Here is a 26,151-nt window from a genome sequence, read left to right as displayed (position 1 = left end):
ATCAGGACTATTAAAAGTGAAAATCAAACTGATGTAGTGACTATATGACTTCTTATTATTCAATCAATGTGATGCTAAAAATATATGTTCTGTGTAGCTAAATGTAAACAGAACACATGGAAAAGTAAACGAATATATTGTAACCATTATTATGCAGAGTAGAAAACTTGATACATGGATAATACATGTAATGGCAAATCCAGTTCATTTTCATTTCTAAAATAAAATGATTATTCAGATAACTTGAATGCAACACATTGCTTAGTAAAACAATAATGATAAATATCTAAAGATGAGTTAAGTTCTTAGGTATTTTATTTTTTAAATTTTTAGTTGTATATGGACATGATGACTTCATTTTATTTATTTTTATGTAGTGCTGAAGATTGAACCCAGTGCTTCACACATGTCAGTGAAGTGCTCTATAACTAAGCCACAAATCCTGCCCCAGTTCCTATGTATTGTCTGCTTCCAAGAACAAAGAATAAACACAGTAACATTAGATTAGATTAGAATGTTTTACACTACTGTTAAAAAAATATTAACAATAACTCTTAAAAACAGTAAGGTAGACTCATTCAAGTATCTGCATCACTGAAATCATATTTTCATTAGGGGAGTCCTGTGATTTGAACATAGCTTATCACCACCCATGTTTGTGTTGAGGTTTGTACAATATTGAGAGGTGTGATTATTTTAGTCAACTTTTTAATCACTGTGACCAAAATTCCTAAGAACAACATAGAGGAGAAAAAGGTTATTTGGGGCTTAAGGTTTCAGAGGTCTCAGTCCATTGATGGCTAACTCCATTGCTCTGGGCCTAAGGTGAAGTAGCACATCCTGAGGGAAGTCCCAGCAAAGAAAAGTCACTCAGCTCATGTCAGCATCTGGAAGGAGAGAGGGAGAGAGCAAAAGAAAGAGAGAGAGGCACCACAGGACAGATGAACCCTTCTAGGGCATAGAAACTTTTATAACCTTGAAGTACTCTACCTTGTGTTTGTTCTCCTAAGTTCAACATGATCAGCCTGTACAATTGTACTTTGAAGTCCAGGAGTTATACTTTAACTTTGGATTGATTTGTCCTGAGATATAAGCCTGAGAAATTGAAGAAAAGAAGAGCTGCTAATGTAAAAGAAGCATTACATTGCACCAATATGTCTGTGAAAAGGAACTCGGTTCTTCTGCTGATACATCTGATGTGTTACTTTAGCTCTGGAAGCTGTGGAAAAGTGCTGGTGTGGCCCACAGAATACAGCCATTGGATCAACATAAAGACAATCCTGGATGAACTTATCCAGAGAGGTCATGAAGTGACTGTTCTGACATCAACAGCTTCCATTCTTATTAATCCCAACACAACATCTGCTATTAATTTTGAAGTTTATCCTGCACCATCAAGTGAACAATATTTGGAAGAACGTTTCTCCAAATGGATCTATGAAGTCATTTATGATACTTCAAAAGATGACTTTTGGGAATTTTATTCATTATTGCAAAAACTTTTCAAGGAATATTCTGATACAATTGAACACCTCTGCAGAAATGTAGTTTTAAACAAGAAACTTATGATGAAACTACATGAATCAAAATTTGACGTGGTTTTTGCTGATGCTATTGGTCCCTGTGGTGAGCTGCTGGCTGAGCTACTTAAAGTACCATTTGTATACACTCTCCGCTTTACTCCTGGCTATACATATGAAAAGTACAGTGGGGGACTTACATTCCCTCCTTCCTATGTGCCCATTGTCATGTCTGAATTAAGTGCTCAAAAGACATTCATGGATCGGATTAAAAACATAATGTATATGTTTTATTTTGATTTTTGGTTCCAAACATTTGATGTGAAGAAATGGAATCAGTTTTACAGTGAAGTTCTAGGTAAGCTATTTCTTTGATTAGTACTGTGAAACCTGAATTTCCTGTGACATTGAACCTGAGCTTGCATGAATAGAAAATCAGAAGAATTTTCTTTTCTGTAAGTAAAAGAATGGAATGAAAGTATAAGATGAACAAATAGTTTCACCAATCAAAAAAAGCCAGTTATATTATAGGGCCTGTTAGAAACCAGTAGAAATTACTTATTTAAAATGTTTCAGGAAATAATAACCTGCAAATTGAATCATGGATGACTTCTCTGAGCAATTACATATGCATTTTACTATTCTTTTCATCTTTAAGGACATTCATTATTAATCTCACTAAATATTTTAATGATGATAAGCATGTACATTAATAACATACATATGTATTACTAGCACAACCATATATATGTACCATGGAGGAAATTGTTTACTTTTGAATAGCTTTGTTTCCTCAGTTAGAAATTTAAAAGAAATATTTATTTGCATTGCTGTGAAGATTACTTCACCATTACCAGTGTCTCTATCTCAGGCACAGAAAGTTATACATTGTGATACCTTATATTTCATATTCCTTAATAAAAACAAACTAATCATGTGTTAAGCCCTAAAAATTGGGTGTAAAGTAAAACCACACCTTATTAGTCTATATTTTTTAAACTGCATATACCATTTAAGACAATATAAACTAAATTCAGCATGAGAACCAATCCCTATTTTAATATTTGTGTAAAATTTCTCGCTGTTACTTTCAAAAATGTATATTTTTTACAAAGTTAAAACTATTAATCTCTTAATATGAGGCAAATGCAGTAGAAGTCATCAGAAATTCAGGCATACTCAATAAATCATTACAGTTCACTTGAAGAATCAAGGATCAAGGGAATAGTTTGCTCAATTGTAGAAATTGACTGACTACTCCTAGAAAAGATATGTCTACAGTTATGGGAGCCCTGATTGTTAATGGATCTCACAAAAATTCTAAAAAATTAGGTTTCTTTTGTAGTTTGAGAGAAAAAATAAAATGCATTTTTACTTCTAATGAGGCTTAGGTTAAAAATCTAATTGTGATTGTAAATATACTAATGAAATACTAGAAAGTACCCAAACAACTAGTTTATGTACATATTAACATATATAAAATGCATCAAATATAGTATGCAAAAATGTGCTCTAAAAAACATACCCATTGTAGTATGCAAACACACGAACACACACATACACAAGTACATTTGAACATCTTACCTACACAAATCCAACTCATTTCAAGGTAATATATCAAGCATTCAAGGTACATGTCTCTCATTTTCTTTTCTTCTCTTTCTTCATTCAGGGAGACCCACTACAATATATGAGACAATGGGGAAAGCTGATTTTTGGCTCATTCGAACCTATTGGGATTTAGAATTTCCTCGTCCATTCTTACCAAATTTTGACTTTGTTGGAGGACTCCACTGTAAACCTGCCAAACCCCTCCCTAAGGTAAATCTTCTCCTGTTTCTTTTGTTCTATTTGATTAACATTTTTGGTAGAAATGACTCTGCATTCTTAACTCAGAGTGTTTAACTCAGAGATATGAAAAGCAAGATAAAGAGTTCTGCAAATTATAGAACCAGGCATTTCTACGCCATCACATGTAATGCTGTTCCATTATTTTCACAGAAGAAAGTAGGATATTGGGTATCCTTTGAGAATAATCAGTAAAAATGTCATTCATTGTGTAATAAATAATAAAGAATCAATAATTTATTTTAATAAATACAAAGAATATTTATTAAGTGGCTGTCATATACACTTAAGAATTAATCATTTATTCTAATAAATACAAAGTATATTTATAAAGTGACTGTCATACACCAGAGATAAGTGCTGGATATAGAGAGTTATAAAGTTGACACAGTATTTGCATCAGCCAAATCTTATATTCCATCTGGGTACAGAGACTGTAACAAATAATAAATTTTTGTGTGTTATCATAAGAAAATTATACAATACTAATGAAACCTCCAGCAAAGATCATTAAAAAAATCCTAAAAGCCTCGATAACAAAGGTGAATACTAAAGAATCCACAGGATAGGAAAAGGGGTTGAGGGAGAGAGGAAGACACAAAAGGAAAAGCACATACAAAAGTAAGGGAAACTCCCAAAAACTTCAAGAGTGGTTTAGCAGGAGAAGGATCTGCAAAGTGTAGTTGTTGCTAGAGAGGTAAGTGAAAGCCAGATAATTAGTAGGAGTTTAAAATATCTGTGAAGTACATTGGGTAGCCAATGAAAAGAGTTAAGCATAAGAGAAATTAGAATAAAGTTTCCATTTTGAAAAATTTCAAAATGCAGTCACCAAGCAGGATTTTAGAGGGAAAGACAATGCAGAGGAACCACTCAGAAAGTTGTTGCAAGACTGCAGATAACAAATGATGTAAACATGGATGAGGTTGTTCTTACATGTGACTGTGCTTATTTATCTATTAATAGTCAAACTTCATATTGTGTTACCTGGAAAAAGTAGATAATACTGATACACAATGTCCTTGGTACAAACAGGATACATAGCAATATTTGCTATTGTAATTATTCCTTTTTTGTTTCTATAAAACTATTTTTCCTTCTGAAAAACTGAACATTGTTATCTACTTTTAAATACCCTAACTATACCAAAAAGGTTGGATTAACCCTTATAAATATTAATATTTGGGTATTTTTACATTTAATTCATTTTAGCATCCCCTGAACTCTGTTGTGTACATGATTTGGATTATATTCAAATTGAGAGATAGAAACTCACAATATGGCTGAAACAAACTACCATAGATATTCTCTTGTAATTGTAGACCGCCCAGGTATAGTATGATAGCTTTATTACCAATAATATTAATTAGGTAATATGTGCCAGGTACAGTGGATACAATTTCATATATAACAGAAACTAGAAACTAGATAAATCAACACTGTATTTTCAACCAAAGACCTAGAGAATAGATATTCCATCAATTTGCTTAAAGGAAAATGCCTGAGTTTTGGCAATCAAATGATTAAGTGGAATTGCTGAAATTATATTGTAAGTGTTCAAGCTCTTCACAGCCTTTTAGCTTTAAAGTAATTGCTTTTCTCGGTGATATAAATGTGTGGCCTCTACTTGTCTTCACTCCAGCATTTGAACAAACTCACCTGAGAACTCAGACTATTGCATATTAGACCATGATAGGGATGTTTAGCTTGAGAGAGCTTTCTGCCATATGCCAACCTTAGAGGACACATCAGGAAAACTCCCTTGGAACAGTTAAGTCTCAACATGACAGCACAGCTTCCCAACAGAATGAACATAGGAAATATATACTGCAAACATAATGATTACCTAAGTTTTCTTGTCATTTATTTTTGACCACAGCCTTTTAGTTTACAATTACAAAATCATTCTGTCAACAAATAGGATAATATTTCATAGGAGGAAACAGAAGAGTCTAAAACATTTTAAATAAATACCATGCTTAGAAGAAAACATTACTTGCCATACTGTTATGTGATCTCTTAAGCATTTCTTTTTCCCTACCTTCTTAAAGGCACCAACATATTGAGATCTTAACTCAAGCCTCATATTCAATAGAATTATTTTGTTGTTTGTGATAAGTTCCATACAATACAAACAGAAAACAAAAGTTAGTGAAAATTCTGACTAAAAACTGAGACAGAGTTATTGTAAGTTTTAAGCCATTAACCTCTGATCTTGAGAGATTTCCCCATTCACAGTAGGAGAAATTGACCTTGTCAATAAAAGGGAAAGACAGCAGAAGAGGAGGAGGAGGAAGAGAAGGTAGATAGCAGTGTGATCATGATAAGGAATAATAGTAGCTGGTGTTATTTAATAGAATAAACAAGATTAGAATACAGGCCAGTATTAGAAACACTGTCTTCTTGATCTTTGTTATATAAAGTAATGCTCCCTCAAATTACTTACTTTTCCATTAATAATTATATTCTCAGACAATTTTGGTATTGTTTAAATACAGAAATTTGTAAAGATGACAAAGATTCAAATGTATCAATACTCTTAACAACGCAAATACCCTGGATTTCACAGTATACCAATTGTAATTATACAAACAAAAAATCAAATAAATGTAATCTGTGTTTATGGTAGTTACATATAGAATACATATTGGAAAAATATGTCTTACATTAATTAATTAACACATTAAGTGATGTCATTCTTTAAGTAATGATTTTAAAACTTATTCTGGTACATACCACACCATCAGAATCACTTTATTTACTTAAATGTTTATATTTATCTCTCTTTTTGTACTATGGATTGAACTCATGTGCACTCAACTACTGAGACATATCCCCAGCCCTATTTTACATTTTATTGAGAGACAGGATCTCACTGAGTTGATTAGTGCTTCTCTGTTGCTGAGGCTGGCTTTGAACTGGAGATCCTCCTGTCTTAACCTCCTGACCTGCTGGGATTACCAGGGTGTACCAACTTGCCCAGTACAATTACTTTAAAAATAAATGCTTAGCTACATTAAGTCATAACACAAGTTTAGTTGGAGACTAAAAGGCCAAATACTGATTATAATAATATCATTATTTTGTGAGAAGAAAAGATTCAGAAAAGAATTTTAATCTTCCATTTACATTATATATGTGCATGTATCTACTCATGTACTTACATAAACAGAAAAAAAAAAAGACCACAATAAAAAATTCAAATTTTGTACCAACAGTATCTCTAAATGAACCAAAAATAATTTTGGCAAATTTTCTTAAACCATTACATACTTTTTTCATGCTCTTCCAAATTTTTGCATGATTAATGGTTTTTTCCTTTAAAAATTATGTTGCAGAAAGACTGGGACCTTTCTATGTCAGGGATTAATTGGTTTTAAAAAAGGGTATATTTATAAAACAGTAATAGTGAGAAAATGTTTGTACAATACGAGATGAAGAACATTTTGAGCAGGGAGAAAATATATTGAATACATTCCTACACGTTGCTCTAGGTTACTGGAATCACAAAATAACTGGATGTGTCACAAGTTCCTAGGAGTAGTGCAATGTTCACTATATGTGAATGAGCTACTCAAGTTGGCCTGTTCTATTAAATGGCCAGAGGAAGTCCCACTGTGGTGCAAGAGCTCCATGATTCATAATAGGTGAAAAAATAAGGGTTCTTTACAGCCACTGATACACAGTGCATTCTCATACAACTTCAATATCATTACAAATTTCAGGGAAAAAGAGGAGACATATAAATAACCCAAAGATATGATTACTCAAGTATATGTATCATTCCAATGCAGTGAAAATGCTGATTTGGGATCATATAGTTCTGGACATGTATAGGATTGTTAGGATCCTAGAATTATGTAAAAGAAATTCCAAACAATAATATTAATCTTCTGAATTCTAGTGTTTGTTAATCTCCAGTTTTTATGAGCTTTTATAGAGGAAAAGTTGGGAAACTCTCACAAATTATAAAGTAAGGAATGAAATTCTGTAGAGATGGGAAACATAAAAATATACAAAAATCCTATGCACAGGTAACTTTACTTCTGGGCTCACAAGGACAGAAATAAGTACTAATAATTCCAAACTAAAAAATCATCCAGATTAAAATCCTGGAATAAAATCAAATGAAGTACTATAACAATAAGAATTATAACCAAGTACTAGCTATAGAGTTTAACAAAAAAATTAACATTAGTAATGAATAAAATTATGTATTAAGAGTCTACATATAATAATTTCTAACATCATCTCTTGAATTACTATTTAATAGCTTTATGTCATTTCTTACACACACACACACACACACTCACACACACTTATTTCTACAAGTAGGCCTAATTGTGCCTTCTATGTCATAACACACATCTCTTTCCAAAGAAAGTGAGTGACTGGATCAATTTAAAAATATCCATAACTCCCAAATTCTAATAATACATGCTTTTCTCTTCTTAATTTACATACCAATAGTTTCTCTGCTTTTCCTACATTTTTATTGGTTCATTTCATTGTACATAATGATGAGATCTGATATTACATATTTATACATGTACACAATATAACAGTATAATTTGACCAATAAAACTTCCCAGTAATTTCCCTTCCCTGCCCACCTCTCTCCCATTGGTCCCTTTCTGCACTGATCTCCCTTTGATTTCCATGAGATCCACCCTAATTTTTTCCATTTTTCCTCTCTAGCTTACAAAAATGAGAGAAAATATACAACCCATGACTTTCTGAGTTTGATTTATTCAATGTAATACACTCTGATTCCATTCATTTTTTATAAAATGACATAATTTTATTTGTTATTTTGGCTGAATAAAACTTCATTGTGTATATATATTACATTTTCTTTATTCAGTCATATATTGGCAGATACCTAGGCTTTTTCCATGTGTATTATGAGTTGTTTTGCTATAAAATGGGTATGCATGTACCACTGTTATAAGATGACTTTATTTCTTTAGGATAAATACTGAGAAATGGTATACCTGGGTGATATGATATTTACATGCTTACTCTTTGAAAACTATCCATACTGATTTCCATAATGGTTGTACTCATTTACCATTCCTCCAATGGTGTAAAAAATTTTTTTCTCCGTATCCTCTCCATCATTTATTATTCTTTTTATTCTCGATGACTACTATTCTGACTGGTGAAAGATAAAATCTCAGTGTAGTTTTCATTTCCCTTGTTTCTAATAATGTTGAACACTTTTTGTGTTTATATTTTTGTTGCTTATTTATATTTATTCTTCTGAGAAGCATCTTTTTAGTTCATTTTCTCTTTGATTATTTGGGTTGTTAGATTTTTTTGGTGTAAAGGTTTTGGAATTCTTTATGTATTCTAAATATTAATCATTTGCCAGAAGATGTTTTCCAAAGATTTTCTTCCATTTCATAAGTTCTCTTTTTCACAATTCTAAATGTTTTCTTTGCTGTTCAGAAGCTTTTTAATTTGATGCCTTCCAATTTATCTACTCTTGGAATTATTTCCTGACCTTCAGGGGTTCATTGCCTGTACCTATATGCTGGAGTGTTAACCCTACATTTTCTCCTAGGAGTTGTATAGTATTGGTTCTAATTTCTAGGTTTTTTACCCATTTTGAGTTGATTTTTGTGCAGGGTAAGAGACAAGAGTAGAGTTTCATTTTTCTGCAGTTTTCCCAGCATGATTTATTTAAAAGTCAATCTTTCTCCAATGTGTTTTTGGTATGTATGTGGTTTTCTCTGTGTTTTCCATTCTATACTACTGGTTAATATGTCTGATTTTATGTCAGTACCATGCAGTTTTTGTTACTATAGCTCTGTAGTATAATTTGACATCAGATATTTTGATGCCTCCATCATTAATTTTTGGGTTTAGAATTGCTTTGAATATTAAGGGTCTTTTATTCTTCCAGATGAATTTTAGGATTATCTTTTCTACTTCTGTGAAGAATGTCATTGATATTTTCTTTAGGATTACATTGAATCTGTATATTGCTTTGGATAGTCGATGATTTTAATAACATTAATTCTACCTATCCATGAACATGGGGGGTCTTTTCACCTTATTTTATGTCTTCCATAATTTCAATCTTCAATTTTAGAGGTCTTTTAACTCTTTTGTTAGATTTATTCCTAGGTATTTGTTGTTGTTATTGTTGTTGTTTGTTGTTTGTTTTGAGGCTATTGTGAATGAAATAATTCTCGTGATTTTTTTTTCTAAGATTCATTGTTGGTATATAAGAAACCTATTGATTTTTGTATGTTGATTTTGTACTAAGCTACTTTGTCAAATTTTTTATTAGCAATATCAGTCTTTTGGTAGGGTCATTTGGCTCTTCTCTATATAGGATCATATCATCTACAAACTAATAATTTGAATTATTTGTTTCCTGTTTTCTCACTTATATTTATTTATCTTTCCTTGTTGCTATTCTACTGGTTTTGGAATTGGTGTGTTCTTCTTTTTCAAGAGCCTTGAAATGAAAAATTAGGTTTTTATGTGGGATCTTTATGATTTTATCATACAGGAACTCATAGCTATAAACTTTTCTCTTATAAATTCCTTCATTCTGCCCCAGAGGCTGTATTACTATTCTCATTTGAGTTTAAGAATTTTTAAATTTCTCCCTTAATTTCTTCTATAATTCATTTTTATACAATAGAGATTGTCCAATCTCCATATGTTCATATAGATTTTGTATGGTTCTGTCATGTTGATTTCTAATTTCATCCAATTATGATCTGGTAGAATATAATAAGTAATACCACTTGTTTTGCATTTGATGAGAGTTGTTTTGTGGCCTTAAATATTATCTATTTTGGAGAAGGTTTTCTTGAGATGCTGAGAAGAAAGTGTATTCAGATGCTGTTGAATGAAATGCTCTATAGATATCTGTAAGTTCATTTGATTTATAATATTTTTTAGGTCCAAAGAATCCTTATTGATTCTATGTCTGGATGACCTATCAAAAGATGAGAGAATTGTGTTGAAATTACCAAGAATTATTTTTATTCATGTCTATCTGACGTTTCAATTTGACCAGTGTCTCCTTTGTAATTAGTTGGATCCATGTTTATGACTTAAATATTTATAATTGTTATATCTTCTTGTAGGATTATTTATTTTACCAGTATGAAGTGACCAGCTTTGTCTTTTTTGTTTTTTGTTTTTTTGGTTTTTTTGGTTTGAAGTCTGTTTTTCAGATATAAAAGTAGATAATCTTGCTTATTTTCTGATTCCATTTGTATTATGTATCAATTTTTATCTTGTTGCATTCAGCTATGGCTGTCTTTACCTGTAAGGTGTGTCTTTTATGAACAACATATCACTGGGTCTTGTTTTATGATCCATTCTCCCAGACTATATATATATAATTAATATATATTAATTAAAGAATTGAGGTGATTTATATTCAATGTCATTACAAAGAGATGTTTATTAATTCCTGTCATTTTGATTCATTTATGTTTAATGTGGTTCTATTTCTCCTTTGCTTAGCTACTCTTCCAATAAGATTTGTTCATTTTTGAACTTCAGGGATTTTTTTTATTTCTTCTATATGAAATCTTTTGTTAAATAATATTACCATTATGGTTGCTTATTTTATTTACTTCAGTACTGTCTAAATATTCAAAGCTGGCCACTTTTTCTTTAATATTTGATGTTCTGTTTTCAGTATTGTCTACTGTACTATAAAAATTTTAAAATGACCATTTATTTTATTTATTTTATCTTTGACTTTCAAGATTTATGTTTGGTTCTTTTTCAATATTTATATCTTGTTGAATTTTTCATTTATATTCTGTAATGATTTTTTAATTCATTCAATTGTTTTTCTATGTTCTCTTGGAATTCATTGATCATTTTTATAATTCATTGATCATTTTAAAATATGATAATTTCATTGATTATAGTTTATAATAATTTACTGTTTTAATTGTTTACCTGATTTTTTAAAAAACTGTCAATATCTTTGGTATCAGTTTTGGAAAATTAGGAACTTTTAAGTGATTTCATGGTACCTTATTTTAATATAATTTTTATACTCTTTGTTGGATTTTATGCATATGTTAGGAGGAATTTCTCTTCCATGCTTTTAAAAAAATTAGTTTCAGATGGAAACAATAACTTTATTTTATTTAGTTTTTTTATTGGTAGTATGAATCAAACCCCGTGCCTCATGTGTGCTAGGCAAGCACTCTATCACTGAGTCACAAAACCAGCCCTCTTCTACTTTTTTAAGGCATAATATTTACTTTCCAAAGTGTCCTGAAGTGATCTGGATTAAGACTCCTTATAAGTATGGTATTCACAGCCTTTGAATTAATTCCATAATTCCTGTGCAGTGGATTTCCATAGGTGGAAACCATGAACTCATTCTCATCCTCAGCTGTTTCTATTTGAGGCCTAATCATTAGTTTGAAATTTATCTCTACTATTCTCTGTATTAAAGTATAGTTAGTGATTCAATGCCATTAATTTTCATGTGGAGCAAGATAAACTATATTTTAGTTGAATTTATTTCAGCAGTGGACTTTTCTACCATGTGAAACTGTAGTGTCACTGTAGATTTCCAGATACTCACATAATAAGGGGAAATAAAGAACAACAATATCAGATATAAATAATATACAGCATTAAAATAAATATCTGGATTCTATTATGATTGCTAAAATGTTAATTGCTACAAAGAACAGAAAAAGTTGGTCAGCAATTGCCAATAATGAAGCAGTGAATAAATATAAACTAAACAAGAAACAGGTGTCAACTATGTCATCCAAGAAGTAATAATTGCAACAACATTAATGATGGGATCAAGAGTTATATAAACCAATTAGTTTAAAGATGGCAAAAATACAGTGAGTAAGAGAAAATAATGTAAGATAAGAAGATAGGGAAAAAAGTTTGAAATTTTAAATAGTGAAGAGAGAGAATGCAGAAGAGAGAGCAGGTGATAGTTATAAGGATGGAGGAGAAAATAGGAGAAACAAATAAATGGAGAGAAAAATAGAGAATAGACTTTTGCTATAACCAGGAGAATAAAAGAGAAATACAGAAACAAACAAATAAAAAATACAAAACAAAACAAATATATACAGACCAAAAAACTCTTAACTCTCAAAAGACAATGCAAGGAAAAATAGCTACATTAAAAAAAATGCTAAAGCTGAAAAAAAGAAAGAAATGTATATGAATATATGTCCATAAACTGATCAGTAATGAAATAATACACAAACACACAGAAAGAATAAGAAAAAAGTAAAAATATTCTTAATGATAAATGAAGGAATCATTTCTGCTGAGGTGGCCAAAATTGTCAGACTGGATGGTTACTGACTGTACTCAACTGTTTTTTATTCCATTTCTTTTTTACCTATATACTGAGATTAAAAGCAAAGGTTGGATTTTGTTATCCTCTTTTTGTGTTTCTCTCTGAGCTACCACTTGGAATGGCCTAAGACTGAAGGTGTTTGAAATAGTTCTCAGCTTCCCTTCTTACCGGAATGACATAGGTTGGAATGGGAAGAAGTATCACTTGGAGCTTTGTGTGCACAGACCTGATATAAGCACTCCTGGGGTGGGGTTGCTGCAGTGTTCTATGAGATGAGTTCTGATGGAGGAAACCTAGGTCTAATCAGACCTCAGGGGTTTTATTTGGTACATACTCTGAAGAAATTGGATGAACACACACCCAGGGCCTGGCAGTTGCTTATCTCTGTAGGGAGTCTGAATCTCAGAAGCCTCCTAAGAATTATACTCATTTCACAGAGGAACTGATTTCAACACACTCTGCTTTTCACCTACACATCTTTCCTAGGCTCAGTCCCTTAGTATTTCGCTAAGTTTCTTTTTAGATTCTCACCCACTTCAGCTGTTCACAAGAGCCACCAGCTCAAAAGAAAAGCAAGTTGTGCTGCCCCTTTGCTTTTCTGACTTGAATCCCATGGAGTAAAATCTTATCTATGCAGGTTTCACTCCCATTTAGCTAGGTACACTCTAGGCCACACAGTAGTGTTTGCTCAGATCTCCCAGTTCTGGTAACAGACACTGGAGCAAGGCCACCTCAAGATGAATCCACCTCATTTCTCCCCAGGCAGTAAATAAACCGCACTTTTCAATCACCAGTGCACACTGGAGTCTCTGGATCAGCTAAGTTCGTGTCGCTTCTCTGATCTCAGGTTTTTTTCATACCAAATATGTCCACTGTGTTTCTCCCTGCATTTTTCCTTTCTCTGTGGTAGACAGCACCATTACTACTGCTTGTAGCTGCTTCCACGGTTTGGTATCAATGTAGTCTTCTTTGTTTAATGAACGCAAACTTCTGAGTCTCTGAGACACTCTCACTGTCCAGTATTGAATTTTAGTGAAATCCTTCTTTCACCACCTCACTAAGAAGCAGTATTCTCACTGCTTATATTTTGATCCTTGGAGCAACTAGAAAGGCAGCCTTCCTCTAATCTGACATCTGTATCCCCTACCTCTTCATCATTTTTGATGGAGCGAATGTTTTATTCACAGGAAATGGAAGAATTTGTACAGAGTTCTGGAGAAAATGGTATTGTGGTATTTTCTCTGGGGTCAATAGTTTCTAACATGCCAGAAGAGAAAGCCAATATAATTGCATTTGCCCTTGCACAGATTCCACAAAAGGTAAGCAAAAGTGCCCTCTTAGTGGCCAAATATGTAAAAAGTCTGTTAAACTTTATAACGGGATTGCTTAGTGAAGCATCTTTTGTGAAACATAACCTATTGTGATATCTCTAATTCATCTCAAAAATCATGTTTTAAACAAAAATATGTGTGGTAATTCTAAACTGTAGAGAGTGTTTAATTCATGCCAATATTAACATTGTGATCAAAAAAATATATTTTACAGGTCTATTGTGAAATTTTAATTGTAAGGGTATCAAAGGCATTTACACAAGTACCACATTCTTCCCTGTTACTTCTTCCTTTTCCTTGACAGATCCCCGAGGGCACTATATACACTGCCAATATTATCAGAAAGCTATAAAAAGTTAACTCATTAACTGGTCCATCACAATAATGCTAAGCAGGTATTGAAGAAGGCTGAATTTTATCATGATTTTAGTTATCCCATGCAATCCCTTATTCCTTGGTTATCCTCATTTAAGAATAGTATTCTTGCCATAATATTCTACTTCATCTTTGGCCAAGAAAAATGGAGTCTGCTAAATATGGACTGAACTTCTGAAACTAAGCCCAAAATACATCCCCTCCCCATTAAGAAACTGTTCCTGGAGTTTTGAGGAGAAAGGCTACCCAAACCATTGGACCAAATTCCCACTCAGTCACATGTATTTATGAATAAAGAAAAAAACAGCTTGTACTAGTAGACGAGATTCTGACAATATCTGACAATTAGAGAAAGTGTAGAGATTAGTTCTGCCTTTGAAGTGGATCCGGTGCATTATAAAATGTACCCAAAGGACTTTGATTCTAAAAAATCAGACTAATACCTTTTAAGAAGAAAGAAGAGAGTATAAGTAAAAGTCAAGCAGAAGCAAGCCTGGCATGGGCTGAAATTCAATAGTTCCCACCTCCATAAAATGCTTTAATACCAAATTTCTAACATAACCACTCTTGTAGTCTTTGAGTGTTTTCCATCTGCTTTGCACTTTCCTATCTCATATAGGCTTTTCCTAATCGCCTAATTATTTTTTCTTCTCTAGACGTAAATTTACTTTACTGCTCCCATTGCATTTAGAAGATAAGCACTTAGAAATTATACTCCAGTTCATGAAGATTGCTTTTAAATTCCAGAGTCAGCTCCTTATTTTGTTCCTAGACATAAAAATATCTTGGATATATATAAGACTACCACCAAGATTTTTACTGCATCATTGAATGATAACACATAGTTTTAAAACATTTAGCAACCTCACAGTTTTGAACTTTATTTCAATATCCATGTAATTATTTGTTAGTTACAAATGGTTTCTTCCTTTTAATAATTAAAGAATTTTCAAATTCACCAATATTGATAGAAATGTGGGTTAAGGTTCATAAGTACCAATAAAAGGTTTCTTATAGGCAGTGTTTAATAAATTGAAGTCTAAAACAAGATACATGTAATTATTAGTTAGTATTCATTTATTTCTAATAGCAGCTTACTGCATTGGTTTGCTTTTGTGTATAAAAAACAATGCAAAATGAAATAAGCATCTTAAACAATATATGTCCTGTCTAACCTATGTCACTCACAAGAAATAAACATAATGATATTAATTTGGAAATGAAATCTAGGATAAAATGCATAAAACAAAATAATTTTGGATTTTTAGTTTGTATTTTTGTAATACTTGTTACTTAAAATTGTACTTATTTTCTTATGTGTTAAATGTTGAACTAGATGATCTCTTAAATTTTTAGAATGCAAACATGCTATAACATTAAACTTTAAATCATAGAATAAGGTACATTCTTTACCAAACAGGTCATCTGGAGATATCAAGGCAAGAAGCCAGATAAATTAGGACCCAACACTCGAATATACAACTGGATCCCCCAGAATGACCTTCTTGGTAAGACTCTGAGATAAGTCCTAAAAGCGTGAGTACCATCAATCTGAATGCTTACAATTCAACAGAAAACATTTTATCAAATACTTGTTACTTAAAAAAATCAAACACAATGTTCAACTTCTTTTTAATTATTTTCCAGGCCCAGGGATGGTTTGAAAAAACAAAGCAAAAAGCTGCAATTTTAATATACACCATCATTATATACAGAATCCAAATTATCTTTATTTCTTGTGCATTTACCTCTGCAAGAATTTATCACTCAGTTCCTGGATTGTCTCTCTGTGTTGTTGTATATCTTTCACTTATTCTTTCTTCTTCTGCAGGTGTGTTTCAAATACCTTTCAAGATGGCAGCCAGGATTTTTTTTTTTTTAATGAACAGTGACTCTTTATTTTACCTGGAAATTGATGCACAATCTTTATTATGAAGTGAAAACACATTTTATAATGAAGTGTAGTCTCTCTTTCCTCTGAATTCAGTACCATCACCATGCTATTCCCTGCTGCTTTGGACATGCTACATAGCAAACTTAGCGACTTCAGTTTTTTAATGAGATAATATGCTAACATGTCCTTCATGACCTTATTTTCCATAAGTGCATATTGATTCTTTCACTAAAAAATATTCTATTTTTTCTGCCTATTAATGTTGTATTCAATATTCAATTCTCAAGTTATGTACTCTCTTTCATGTAGTTTTTGGTTAGCACTCTAGTGGACTAAGGAGCTTATTTCTCTGTGATATGAAAAAAATACTTAATGCAGGGTCATGTTTACAATAATTTGTCACCTAAAATACACTCTGATCCTTTAATGTCTTCTAATACACATTTCTCCTTTTCTTTGTAAGATTTAAATTAATATTTTTTCTGACATTTAATCAATCCTAGGTCATCCAAAAACAAAAGCTTTTATAACTCATGGTGGAACCAATGGCGTCTATGAGGGGATTTACCATGGGATCCCTATGGTGGGCATTCCTTTATTTGCGGATCAACCTGATAACATTGCTTATGTGAAGGCCAAGGGAGCAGCTATTTGGTTGGAATACAGAACACTGACAAGTGCAGATCTTCTCAAGGCCTTGAGGATGGTCATTAATGACCCTATGTGAGTACAACAATTTCGACATTGGGTACTATTCATAGAAGAATTATCTTCTCATCAATGAGTATAAATTGCAGCCCATTTTCAGGAGGGTAATTTTTAATTAATTAATTTATTTATATATGACAGTGGATTTCATTACAATTCTTATTACACATATAGAGCATAACTTTTTATATCTCTGGTTGTATACATAGTGTATTCACACCAATTCATGTCTTCATACCTGTACTTTGGATAATAATGATCATCACATTCCACCATCATGAATAACCCTGTGCTCTCTCCCTTCCCGTCCAACCATTGCCCTATCTAGAGTTCATCTATTCTGCCCATGTTCTTGCTCCCTATACCACAATGAGTCAGCCCCCTTATATCAAAGAGAACATTCAACATTTGGTTTTTCAATTGTCAAACTTCCCTTAGCATTATGTTCTCTAACTCCATCCATTTAACTGCAAATGCCATGATTTTATTCTCTTTTATTGCTGAGTAATATTCCATTGTGTATATATGCCACACTTTTTATCCTTTCACCTATAGAAGGGCATCTAGGTTGGTTCCACAGTTTACATATTGGTAATTGTGCAGCTAAAAACATTGATGTGGCTGTGGATGAGGGTAATTTTGAAAGAATCTAAAGATTCAACCCATATTAAATCTATTTTCAATCAGTTTAACCATTACTGTTTCAGAGTTGTATACAACTTCAAATATCATAAGAATTTCAAAATTGCATTGATCTTGTAGATTACATAGGAAAATGATTACTGTACCATTTCTATACATACATAAAATATTTGCCATATATAGCCATTTTCAATTAAGATTTAATTTTTAAATATGACACGACTACACAAGAAAAGAATGATAAACTTATAGAGATTTGACAGTACCTTAAATCCATACCTAAAATTTCTGCAACCATAAATTATTTTACTTAAAATTATTTCATTAGTGTTAATATTTTCACAGATTTTAATGGTGTATAACACACAATATACCATTTATATCTGAATTAAAAAGTGTGAATTAAAATTCAAATACATTTGATGTTCCCATAGTTATAAAATTCTTAAATATTATAATTTTTGTAAATTTTATCACATCAAAAGAAATGTGACAATGCATTGAAGTCATTTCTTAATACCTCCTAGACTAGGAAAACTCCATTTATTTTTTGTTTCTATAGATCATCCTATTCTAAATATTTCACATAAAAAGATAATAAAAATTGTCTTTTTCAATGGTTTCTTTCACTAGTGCTGTTAGTTTCATCATGCTTTGCCAAGGGTCAGTCTTTATTGTTTTTTATTGTTGAATAACATTGAGTGGTTGGAAATATTCAAAGTAATTTATCAATTCATCAGTTTATAAAGGTTTCTGTTTCCAATTTTGATTATTATGAACAACGTGCACAATTTGTATGAACATAAGTATGCATGTCTTCTGATAATTTCTAGTTATAGAACTGTTAGGTCAGATAATAATTTTATATGTATTCAGATCTGCCAAACTATTTTACAAAGTAGTTGCAAAAATTTTTGCAGCATACAAGCAATATAAGAGAGTTCCAACTTCTCCATATCATTGTTAGCATTTATTATCACCTTTTCTTTTATGGTAGTCATCCTAATGAATAGGATTGTAGCTCACTATGGTCTTGACTTGCATTCCATGATAGCTAAAGAGCATCATTTTATGTGCTTTTTGGTCATTCACTTACCTTGAAGAGAGAAATGTCAGTTCCAACCCTTTGCTCATTTTTAACCAGGTTATTTATGTTTTAATTATTGATTTTAATATTTCTCCATGTTTTACGGACATAAGTATCATCAGATATATGATTTGCAAATATCTTTCAAACATTCCATATGGTTGATATTTTTTAACTTTGTGATAATCTTAGAAGCACAATAAAATTTTATTCATGATATTTGATAAAATAAAACTTCAATAATTAACCTTTTCCATACTACAAAAGGAAATTATATGGAGTATATAGTTTCTAGGTAGAATGACTGTCTTCAATTCAACTCTCATTTCTCTTAATGATAGTATTATTGCTTAAGGAAGGTATCACTTAATGGACAAGTTCAAAACTACATTCCCAAGAAAAAAATAGTAGCACAATAAATAATAAAAATACTCTGAGAGAATAAAGAATGGAAAAAAGTGACATAAAATAATATATAAATGGAAAAAAATACAGATTAAAACATCAGACTTAAATATGAATATATCAGTTTTACATTATGTCCTAAAAGACTTTCATTACCCTAACAATCTCTCCTCCTTCTCTCCTGATCCCTTTCTTCTTGTATAATAGTCTTCCTATTACTTTTATATCACCTAGCTTGCCAGATTCCACATGTGAGTGGATACATGCAATATTTTGTATTTCTGATTTTTTACTTATTTCACTTAGTACTGAAATGTGTAATTCCATTTTGTGTTCATTCTTGTACAGGGTCAGAGTTAGGGATTAAGTTGCAATCTTCTACATATGGCTATCCAGTTTTACCAGCACCATTTTTAGAAAAGGCTCTTTTTTCTCCAATGTGCATTTTTGGCAACTTTCTCAAGAATCAGATAGCTACAACTGTACAGGTTTATTTCTTGGGCCTTTATTATATTTCATTGGTATGTGTCTCTTATTATCCCACACTATATTATTTGTGTTACTATGGTCATGTAGTCTATTTTAAAATCGGAATTGTGTTATTTCCAGCATTTCTCCTTTTGTTCAGCATTGCTTTGGATATTTGAGATCTTTATGGCTTCCATATGAATTTTACAATTTTTATTTTATTTCTGTGAAAAATTTCATTGGTATTTTGATACAGATTTTATTAATCTGTAGATTGGTTTCAGCCAGATGGCTATTTCAACAGTATTCTTTCTGCTGGTTCATGACTTTCCATCTTCCAGTATCTTCTTTCTTCAATATTCCATAAATTTCATTGTAGAAAACTTACACTTCCTTTATTACATTGATTTCTAGTGATTTTTCTTTTAAGATATTGTTAACAAATATTCTTCTGATTTCTTTCTCACTGAGTTTGCTATTGATATATTTAAAAAGCTTCTTTGTTTTGTGTGACGATTTGTATATTGTTCCTTTTCTGAGTTTATATTTCATTATCAGATTTAAGTCTTCTAATGGATTCTTAAGGATCTTCTAAGTGGCAGAACATATGACCTGCAAATCCTGTATCACGATCCAATTAGTGGGCACATTGGTGTCCTTACTTCATCATCCCTGAAAGTTAATTGAGATATTTCCTGGTGATCACTTAGGATATGGTGTGTTTTTCTTGTACTTTGGGGCTTATTATAGAAAATGTAATGTATTTTATATTAATAGGAAATACATTTAAAACACCATAAAATAATAGAAGAAATCCCTAGGACTACTATGCTAATAAGACCAAGAAAAGTACATCTGAGGAGTGACTTGATGGCCAAGAACTTAGCCATGAGATATAAGCAAGACTGGGGGTAATGTTTGAAAGGATACTCAAGGTAAAGCCAGAGGAGATTAAAAGTATGAAGGTGCCAAGGGGAGAACACATTTGGTGACACAGGAGAACAGAGAGAACACACATGTGCTGAAAACCACTAAAAACTAGGAATGGATCTACAATATAATTCATGTATCCCATTTCTCAGTATATATTCAAAAGATCTAAAACCAGTACACTATAGGAATTCAACTACATTGATGTTTATAGTAACACAGTTCACTGTAGCCAAGCTATGAAAACAATGTAGGTGCCCTTCAACAGAGGAATGAATAAAGAAATTGTAATGTATACACATAATCGATTATTGGTCCTAAGAGATGAAATTATGTCACTTTCCAGTAGATACATAGAACTGGAGACTATCATGCCAAGTGAAATAAGACAGGCTCAAAAAGTCAAACATCAAAAGTTTTCTCTTATATGTGCAAGTTAATCCAAAATAATAGGGTGCAAGAAAGGATAAACAAAGAGAGAATTTTATCAAAAGAGAGGAGAGATAAATAGAGTGAACAAAGAAGATTGAGAAAAAATAAGCAGGAACAAGAATAGGGAAGAAGAGTAAAAAAAAATCTGGCTAAAGTTCATGTGTACATTTTTGGATACATCACAGTGAATCCCAATATTATTTATACACAAAAAACACTAATTAAAAAAGTATATATAAATTGCAGAAAGATCAGTAGAGTAGAGAGAGTGAAGCAAGGGGAGGGAGGGTATGGGAAGAGAGGAGTGCTAGGGGCTGAGATAGAGCAAATTATATTCCTTGCTTTTGTGATTACATTAAAATGTGTCCTAGTGTTACATATAACTAAAAAAAAAGTCAATTCAAATAAAATTTTTAAAAAACACATATGTCTATACAGAATGAGTGAGGAAAAATAATATCAGAAATCATGGCCAGTGTCTAACCCATCAGAATCCATGAGTACAAGAAGAGATTTGGATTTTATTCTACTAATGATGAGAAGTCACATGAAAATTTTGAGAAGAAGAGCTTCATAATTTGATGTGCATGTTTTAATAATGCCATCTTGGCTACTGAATGGAAAATACAGTAGAGAGTAGAAAAGAAGAGGAAAAACAGAGAAAATAGTTAGGAAGCACTGCACACCATGATATGATTCCTCTTTAAAAGCTTCAAGGTGATCTTTCACAAATTATGTGCCTTCTCTCTCACTTATGGGACTCAGAATGGTTCATAACTATTTCCTCTGATGGAAAGCATTTGACTCACCTTCTTGAAATTCCATGGGCACTTTTGAAATATTTTACATCAGAACATAAGTTAAAATCAGACATTATATAGTGATGAAAGAAAAAACAAATCATATGCAGGGCAAGTCTCTGATAATTATTTGAAATCATCCATATAGCACCTGTGAAAAACTTTCATTAACTTCATGTGCTGAGACAGATTAACTTACTTTCAATGTTCATCCGTTTATGTTTCACCTTTAGATATAAAGAGAATGCTATGAAGTTATCAAGAATTCACCATGATCAGCCAGTGAAGCCTCTGGACCGAGCTGTCTTCTGGATTGAGTTTGTCATGCGCCACAAAGGAGCTAAACACCTCCGGGTGGCTGCCCATGACCTCTCCTGGTTCCAGTACTACTCTTTGGATGTGATTGGGTTCCTGATGGCCTGTGTGGTAACTGTGATATTCATCATCACTAAATGCTGTCTGTTTTGTTGCCAGAGGTTTTCTAAAACTGGAAGGAAGAAAAAAAGAGAGTAATTTTATCTAGGCCTGGCTCCTCCCATTGCTCCCATTAGAGGAGGCTATATGGCCAGGTTCCTACCTATCATAACAACTTTTCACAAATCACTTTGTCAAGTCAAATTTTGTCTTCCTAAAATTTACTCCCTATGTAAGATACAGAAATATTTCAGTTCAAGGAAAAGTTATTTGAGAAAATAAAATTAAACCATATGCATTTATATTGCCATTTGATTCTGTTTTGTAGCTTTCACCTCTTTGAAGATAGAGTTTTCTAATTAGAGTGTTGTGATTTGCCTTTCCATTGGTTTTCCAGGAAACTGGAAGTGATGCTTACTTTTCATAGTACATTCAGCCCCAGCATCCCTCTTTCTTGAAAGATGAAGGAAACAAAGTCATTTGTCAGTGGCTTTAGAAATGTAGTGATGCCTACCTGCTTTCTCTTATCAAATAGAAGTATGTGGGAAATATTTAGTTTCATGAGCTCATTCCCTTTTGCTCTTTGCCCTTTAAAAATGTTCCCCTAGATGTCCTTATTTTTATTCCTTCTTTGGGTGGATATATAAAATATCAATTTTTTTTTATTTTTGATTGAACAGAGCAGAAGGGTCTGCCTCTAACAAAGAAATAGCCTGCTTTTGCTTTAGTTATACCAATACAGACAAAAGGGGTTCAGTAGGTATAATATTTCAGTGTAGCAGGGGATCCTCTGGTAAACAGGTTGTTTTATGCTTAGTAGGTCACTGAGAAAATTGTTTCCCTTTAGTTCAATTAGATTCTTAATTTAGAAAAAAAAAATATATCATTTAACCTAATGAATTCCTTCTCATTTGGGTGACAATGTATTTATCCCAGATTAGGAGGCCTATAATTGTGGTTTCTAACACTTCCATATTTCTTCACTAAGGGTTTGCAATTCATTCTCTTTAAGGCATATAATGTTGATGCATAGAAATGCAAATTAGTCTTCTGTTTAAATTGTCAAGTAGAAAAAATGAGTGAAATGATTTCTATTATATATTCTTAAATACTTCCATCTCTTCTAAATTTATTTTATATAATAAATATTTGTAAGCTCCTAACATGATCCCAAAGCAGTAGTAGATATAAAGAACAAAAATCATATTCAAACTCCTTTCAGTTCACTTGCAGAAACAAGGATCAGAGTTCTTCCTCTGAATTGTACAAAAGAGATGGAAGCATGGTGGAAAGTTCCTTCCATTAGTCTCATACATTGAATAAATTTATAACTCAAAATATTTGTTTACATTTGTGTCTATTATTATTACATATTTAGAGATTAAGGAAATACATGTTTACCTCTATACTAGCTGGCTTACTATGATGATATTTAAGATTTGGAATAAAGAAATGATTACACATAGTGTGTTCCCCACATTTTCTCCCATTGTGTCATATATATTTTTATATGACACAATTTACAGATATGTAAATATAAGCAACATAATGTAATAAACAGATTTATATACATATTTTACATGCACACATAGTAAATAAACACATGGGTTTATTAAACAACATGCACTTTTAAACAGATTTGCCTTCATTATTGTAAGTCCTTTCAGACACCAGGCATATGTGTATTTACATGACAATTTCCCAATAGCTGTAGGACTATAGCTTTAATCTTCCTTTTCCTGTTCAGTATGACCCACTACATTCTCAGAGACAGTGGCTAAGCAGATATCTGGCTCATTCACACCTACTGGGATTCAGAGTTTTCTTTCCCAACCCTACCAAATGTTCATTTTGTTGGAGGACTCCACTGCAGACCAGCCAAACCTCTGCCCAAAGTAAACCTGTTGCCATTTAGTTGTTTCTATCTTTCTTACATCTTCATCAGGTGTGATTCTCTCTTTCTTGCTCAAAATGACTCACTCACAGTGACAGAATTACCTGGAATGGAGCAAAGGTACCTATAAGTTGGAATTCTTGCATGTCTATACCACCACATGTATGTGAATTTCATTTTTGTTACAGAAGAATAGGGACTTTTGATGGGACTTTTGAGGATAGAGTCAAATAAATGAAGATCTTATTACCACATAAGAAAATACCAGTCATTCTGTGACAGAATATTGAGAAGGGACTAACATGTACCATAGGAAAATGCTGAATATGCAGAAAAACAATGTAGCATAGTCTCTGTCCCGAAAACCCTTTCATTCTGCATTGAAAGATAGACTATGAGCAAGAAAGAAATTGTGTGAAAACTGTTATAACAAGCGAAGACCAGAAGTGTTTCATGTCTACCCCAATGGTACAGGTGTTCTCAGGAAAACTCTCTGAGAGGACAGAGTCTCCATACCACAGTTGCCTGAAAGAAAAAACAACAACAACAAAAAAAAATGTACGTTGCACACGTATCAAGGAATACAAATTGCACGTTTTTAATGAGTACCTATTAATTTGTACCTCTTGTATTAGTAGGCTGTCCTGAGTTTATAATTATAAACAGATCTATAAGCATATTCTTTAAAAGAATCAAAGAATTGATGTATATTCATATTTAATGAATATCACATCTTCATGACATAATTTGAAAGCAAGCATTTTCTACTACATCATTCATTGATCTTTCAAAAGATACTTTTGCCCAAAGTAAACCTGTTTTTGTAGAGAGAAAATCTGATTTTATTCAAAGATTAGAACCAAATATGATAATTCTCCATTCCACAAGCAGAGAAATGAATATTCTGCAAAGTCCAACCCTTGGCTAAATGATTTCTCCATTCACAATAAGGGATAATGTCAGTGTCAATAGAAAAGTTAAGAGAATAGGCAAAAGAAGAAAAGAAAAAGGATAATTAGCAGACTAATCATGACCAATATGAAAGGCTATTATGGTAGTGAAGTCTTGGAAACAAGATTCACATCCAAATTGGTGATTGTCATATCTATGTGAATTCTCATTGCTCCAAAGAGCTTCCTTGTCATTCACTATTATATTCCCAGAAATTTCTGTAATTTACAGGGATCAGATATTTGGAAAATATAGCAAATATCTGAAAAATACACATTATCTTATTTATGGCATATTTTAAAATAGGTAGATGCAAAGTTTTGGAAAGTTCCCAACATGAAGAATTCATAAATGCCTGAGGTGATACAGGCATTATCATTATACATTATATACATGTACTGTACTATCACACAAATCTCCTCAAATTATATAACTGTTATGAGAAAATCAAAATTTTACAAATTGTAGTAAAGGAGAAAAAATAAAAGTGCATTTTTGCCATTTACTTTACAATAAAATTGATAAAGGAGGGACCCGACATGGCTGCCAGCGAAGAGGCAGCACATTCAATGCCTCCGTGGTAAGGGGATCCGAGACTCATTAATACACCTACATGCGTCCTGCTGAGGAACCTCAAACAAAATTCCACTGAAAGGAGACCTACCGGAAACTAGTAAGTTTAATTGGAGGTGTCAGCTTGTCACAGACTACTGAATCTCGGCAACGCAGAGCAGGGGCACAGTCCTGCTGGGGCCGCCAAATGGCCGCTGCCTACATGTTGCAGTGAACATAGGAGAGGTTGCTGCCCTCTAGGCCCCCGCAGGCCGGCTCTGTGAACCGCAGCCGGCCGCCGCCCACATGTTGCAACGAACTTAGGAGCGGGCGCTGCCTGCCTGGGCCCATACTGCCCGGCTCCGTGAACCGCCACCGGCCACTGCCCACACTTTGCAGCAAACTTGGGAGCTGTTGCTGCCTGCCTGGGCTCCCCGGGGCCGGCTCACAGGGGCCGGCTCTGTGAACCGCAGCCAACCGCCGCCCACACGCTGCAGCGAACTTGGGAGCCGGCACTGCCTGCCTGGGCCCTCGCAAGCCAGGCTCTGCAAGCGGCTGTGGGCTACAGCCAAACA

The 26,151-nt window shown here is 32.7% G+C and overlaps 1 protein-coding gene across 1 annotated transcript; it reads left to right on the top strand.

Annotated features, from left to right (window-relative positions):
* The first annotated feature begins 1,096 nt into the window (after positions 1 to 1,096).
* Positions 1,097 to 22,481, top strand: LOC101970443 (UDP-glucuronosyltransferase 2B15-like). Its single transcript, XM_013366258.4, has 6 exons — positions 1,097 to 1,878; positions 3,193 to 3,341; positions 13,881 to 14,012; positions 15,820 to 15,907; positions 16,797 to 17,016; positions 21,999 to 22,481. The coding sequence occupies exons 1-6, from the start codon at positions 1,155 to 1,157 to the stop codon at positions 22,276 to 22,278; spliced, it is 1,593 nt and encodes a 530-aa protein (XP_013221712.2). The 5' UTR covers positions 1,097 to 1,154; the 3' UTR covers positions 22,279 to 22,481.
* The last annotated feature ends 3,670 nt before the right edge of the window (positions 22,482 to 26,151 follow it).

The sequence above is a fragment of the Ictidomys tridecemlineatus genome, chromosome 9 (assembly GCF_052094955.1).
Source record: "Ictidomys tridecemlineatus isolate mIctTri1 chromosome 9, mIctTri1.hap1, whole genome shotgun sequence".
Taxonomy (NCBI): domain Eukaryota; kingdom Metazoa; phylum Chordata; class Mammalia; order Rodentia; family Sciuridae; genus Ictidomys; species Ictidomys tridecemlineatus.
The sequence above is the reverse complement of the archived record's forward strand: the minus strand, read 5'-3'. Positions and strand labels throughout refer to the sequence as shown.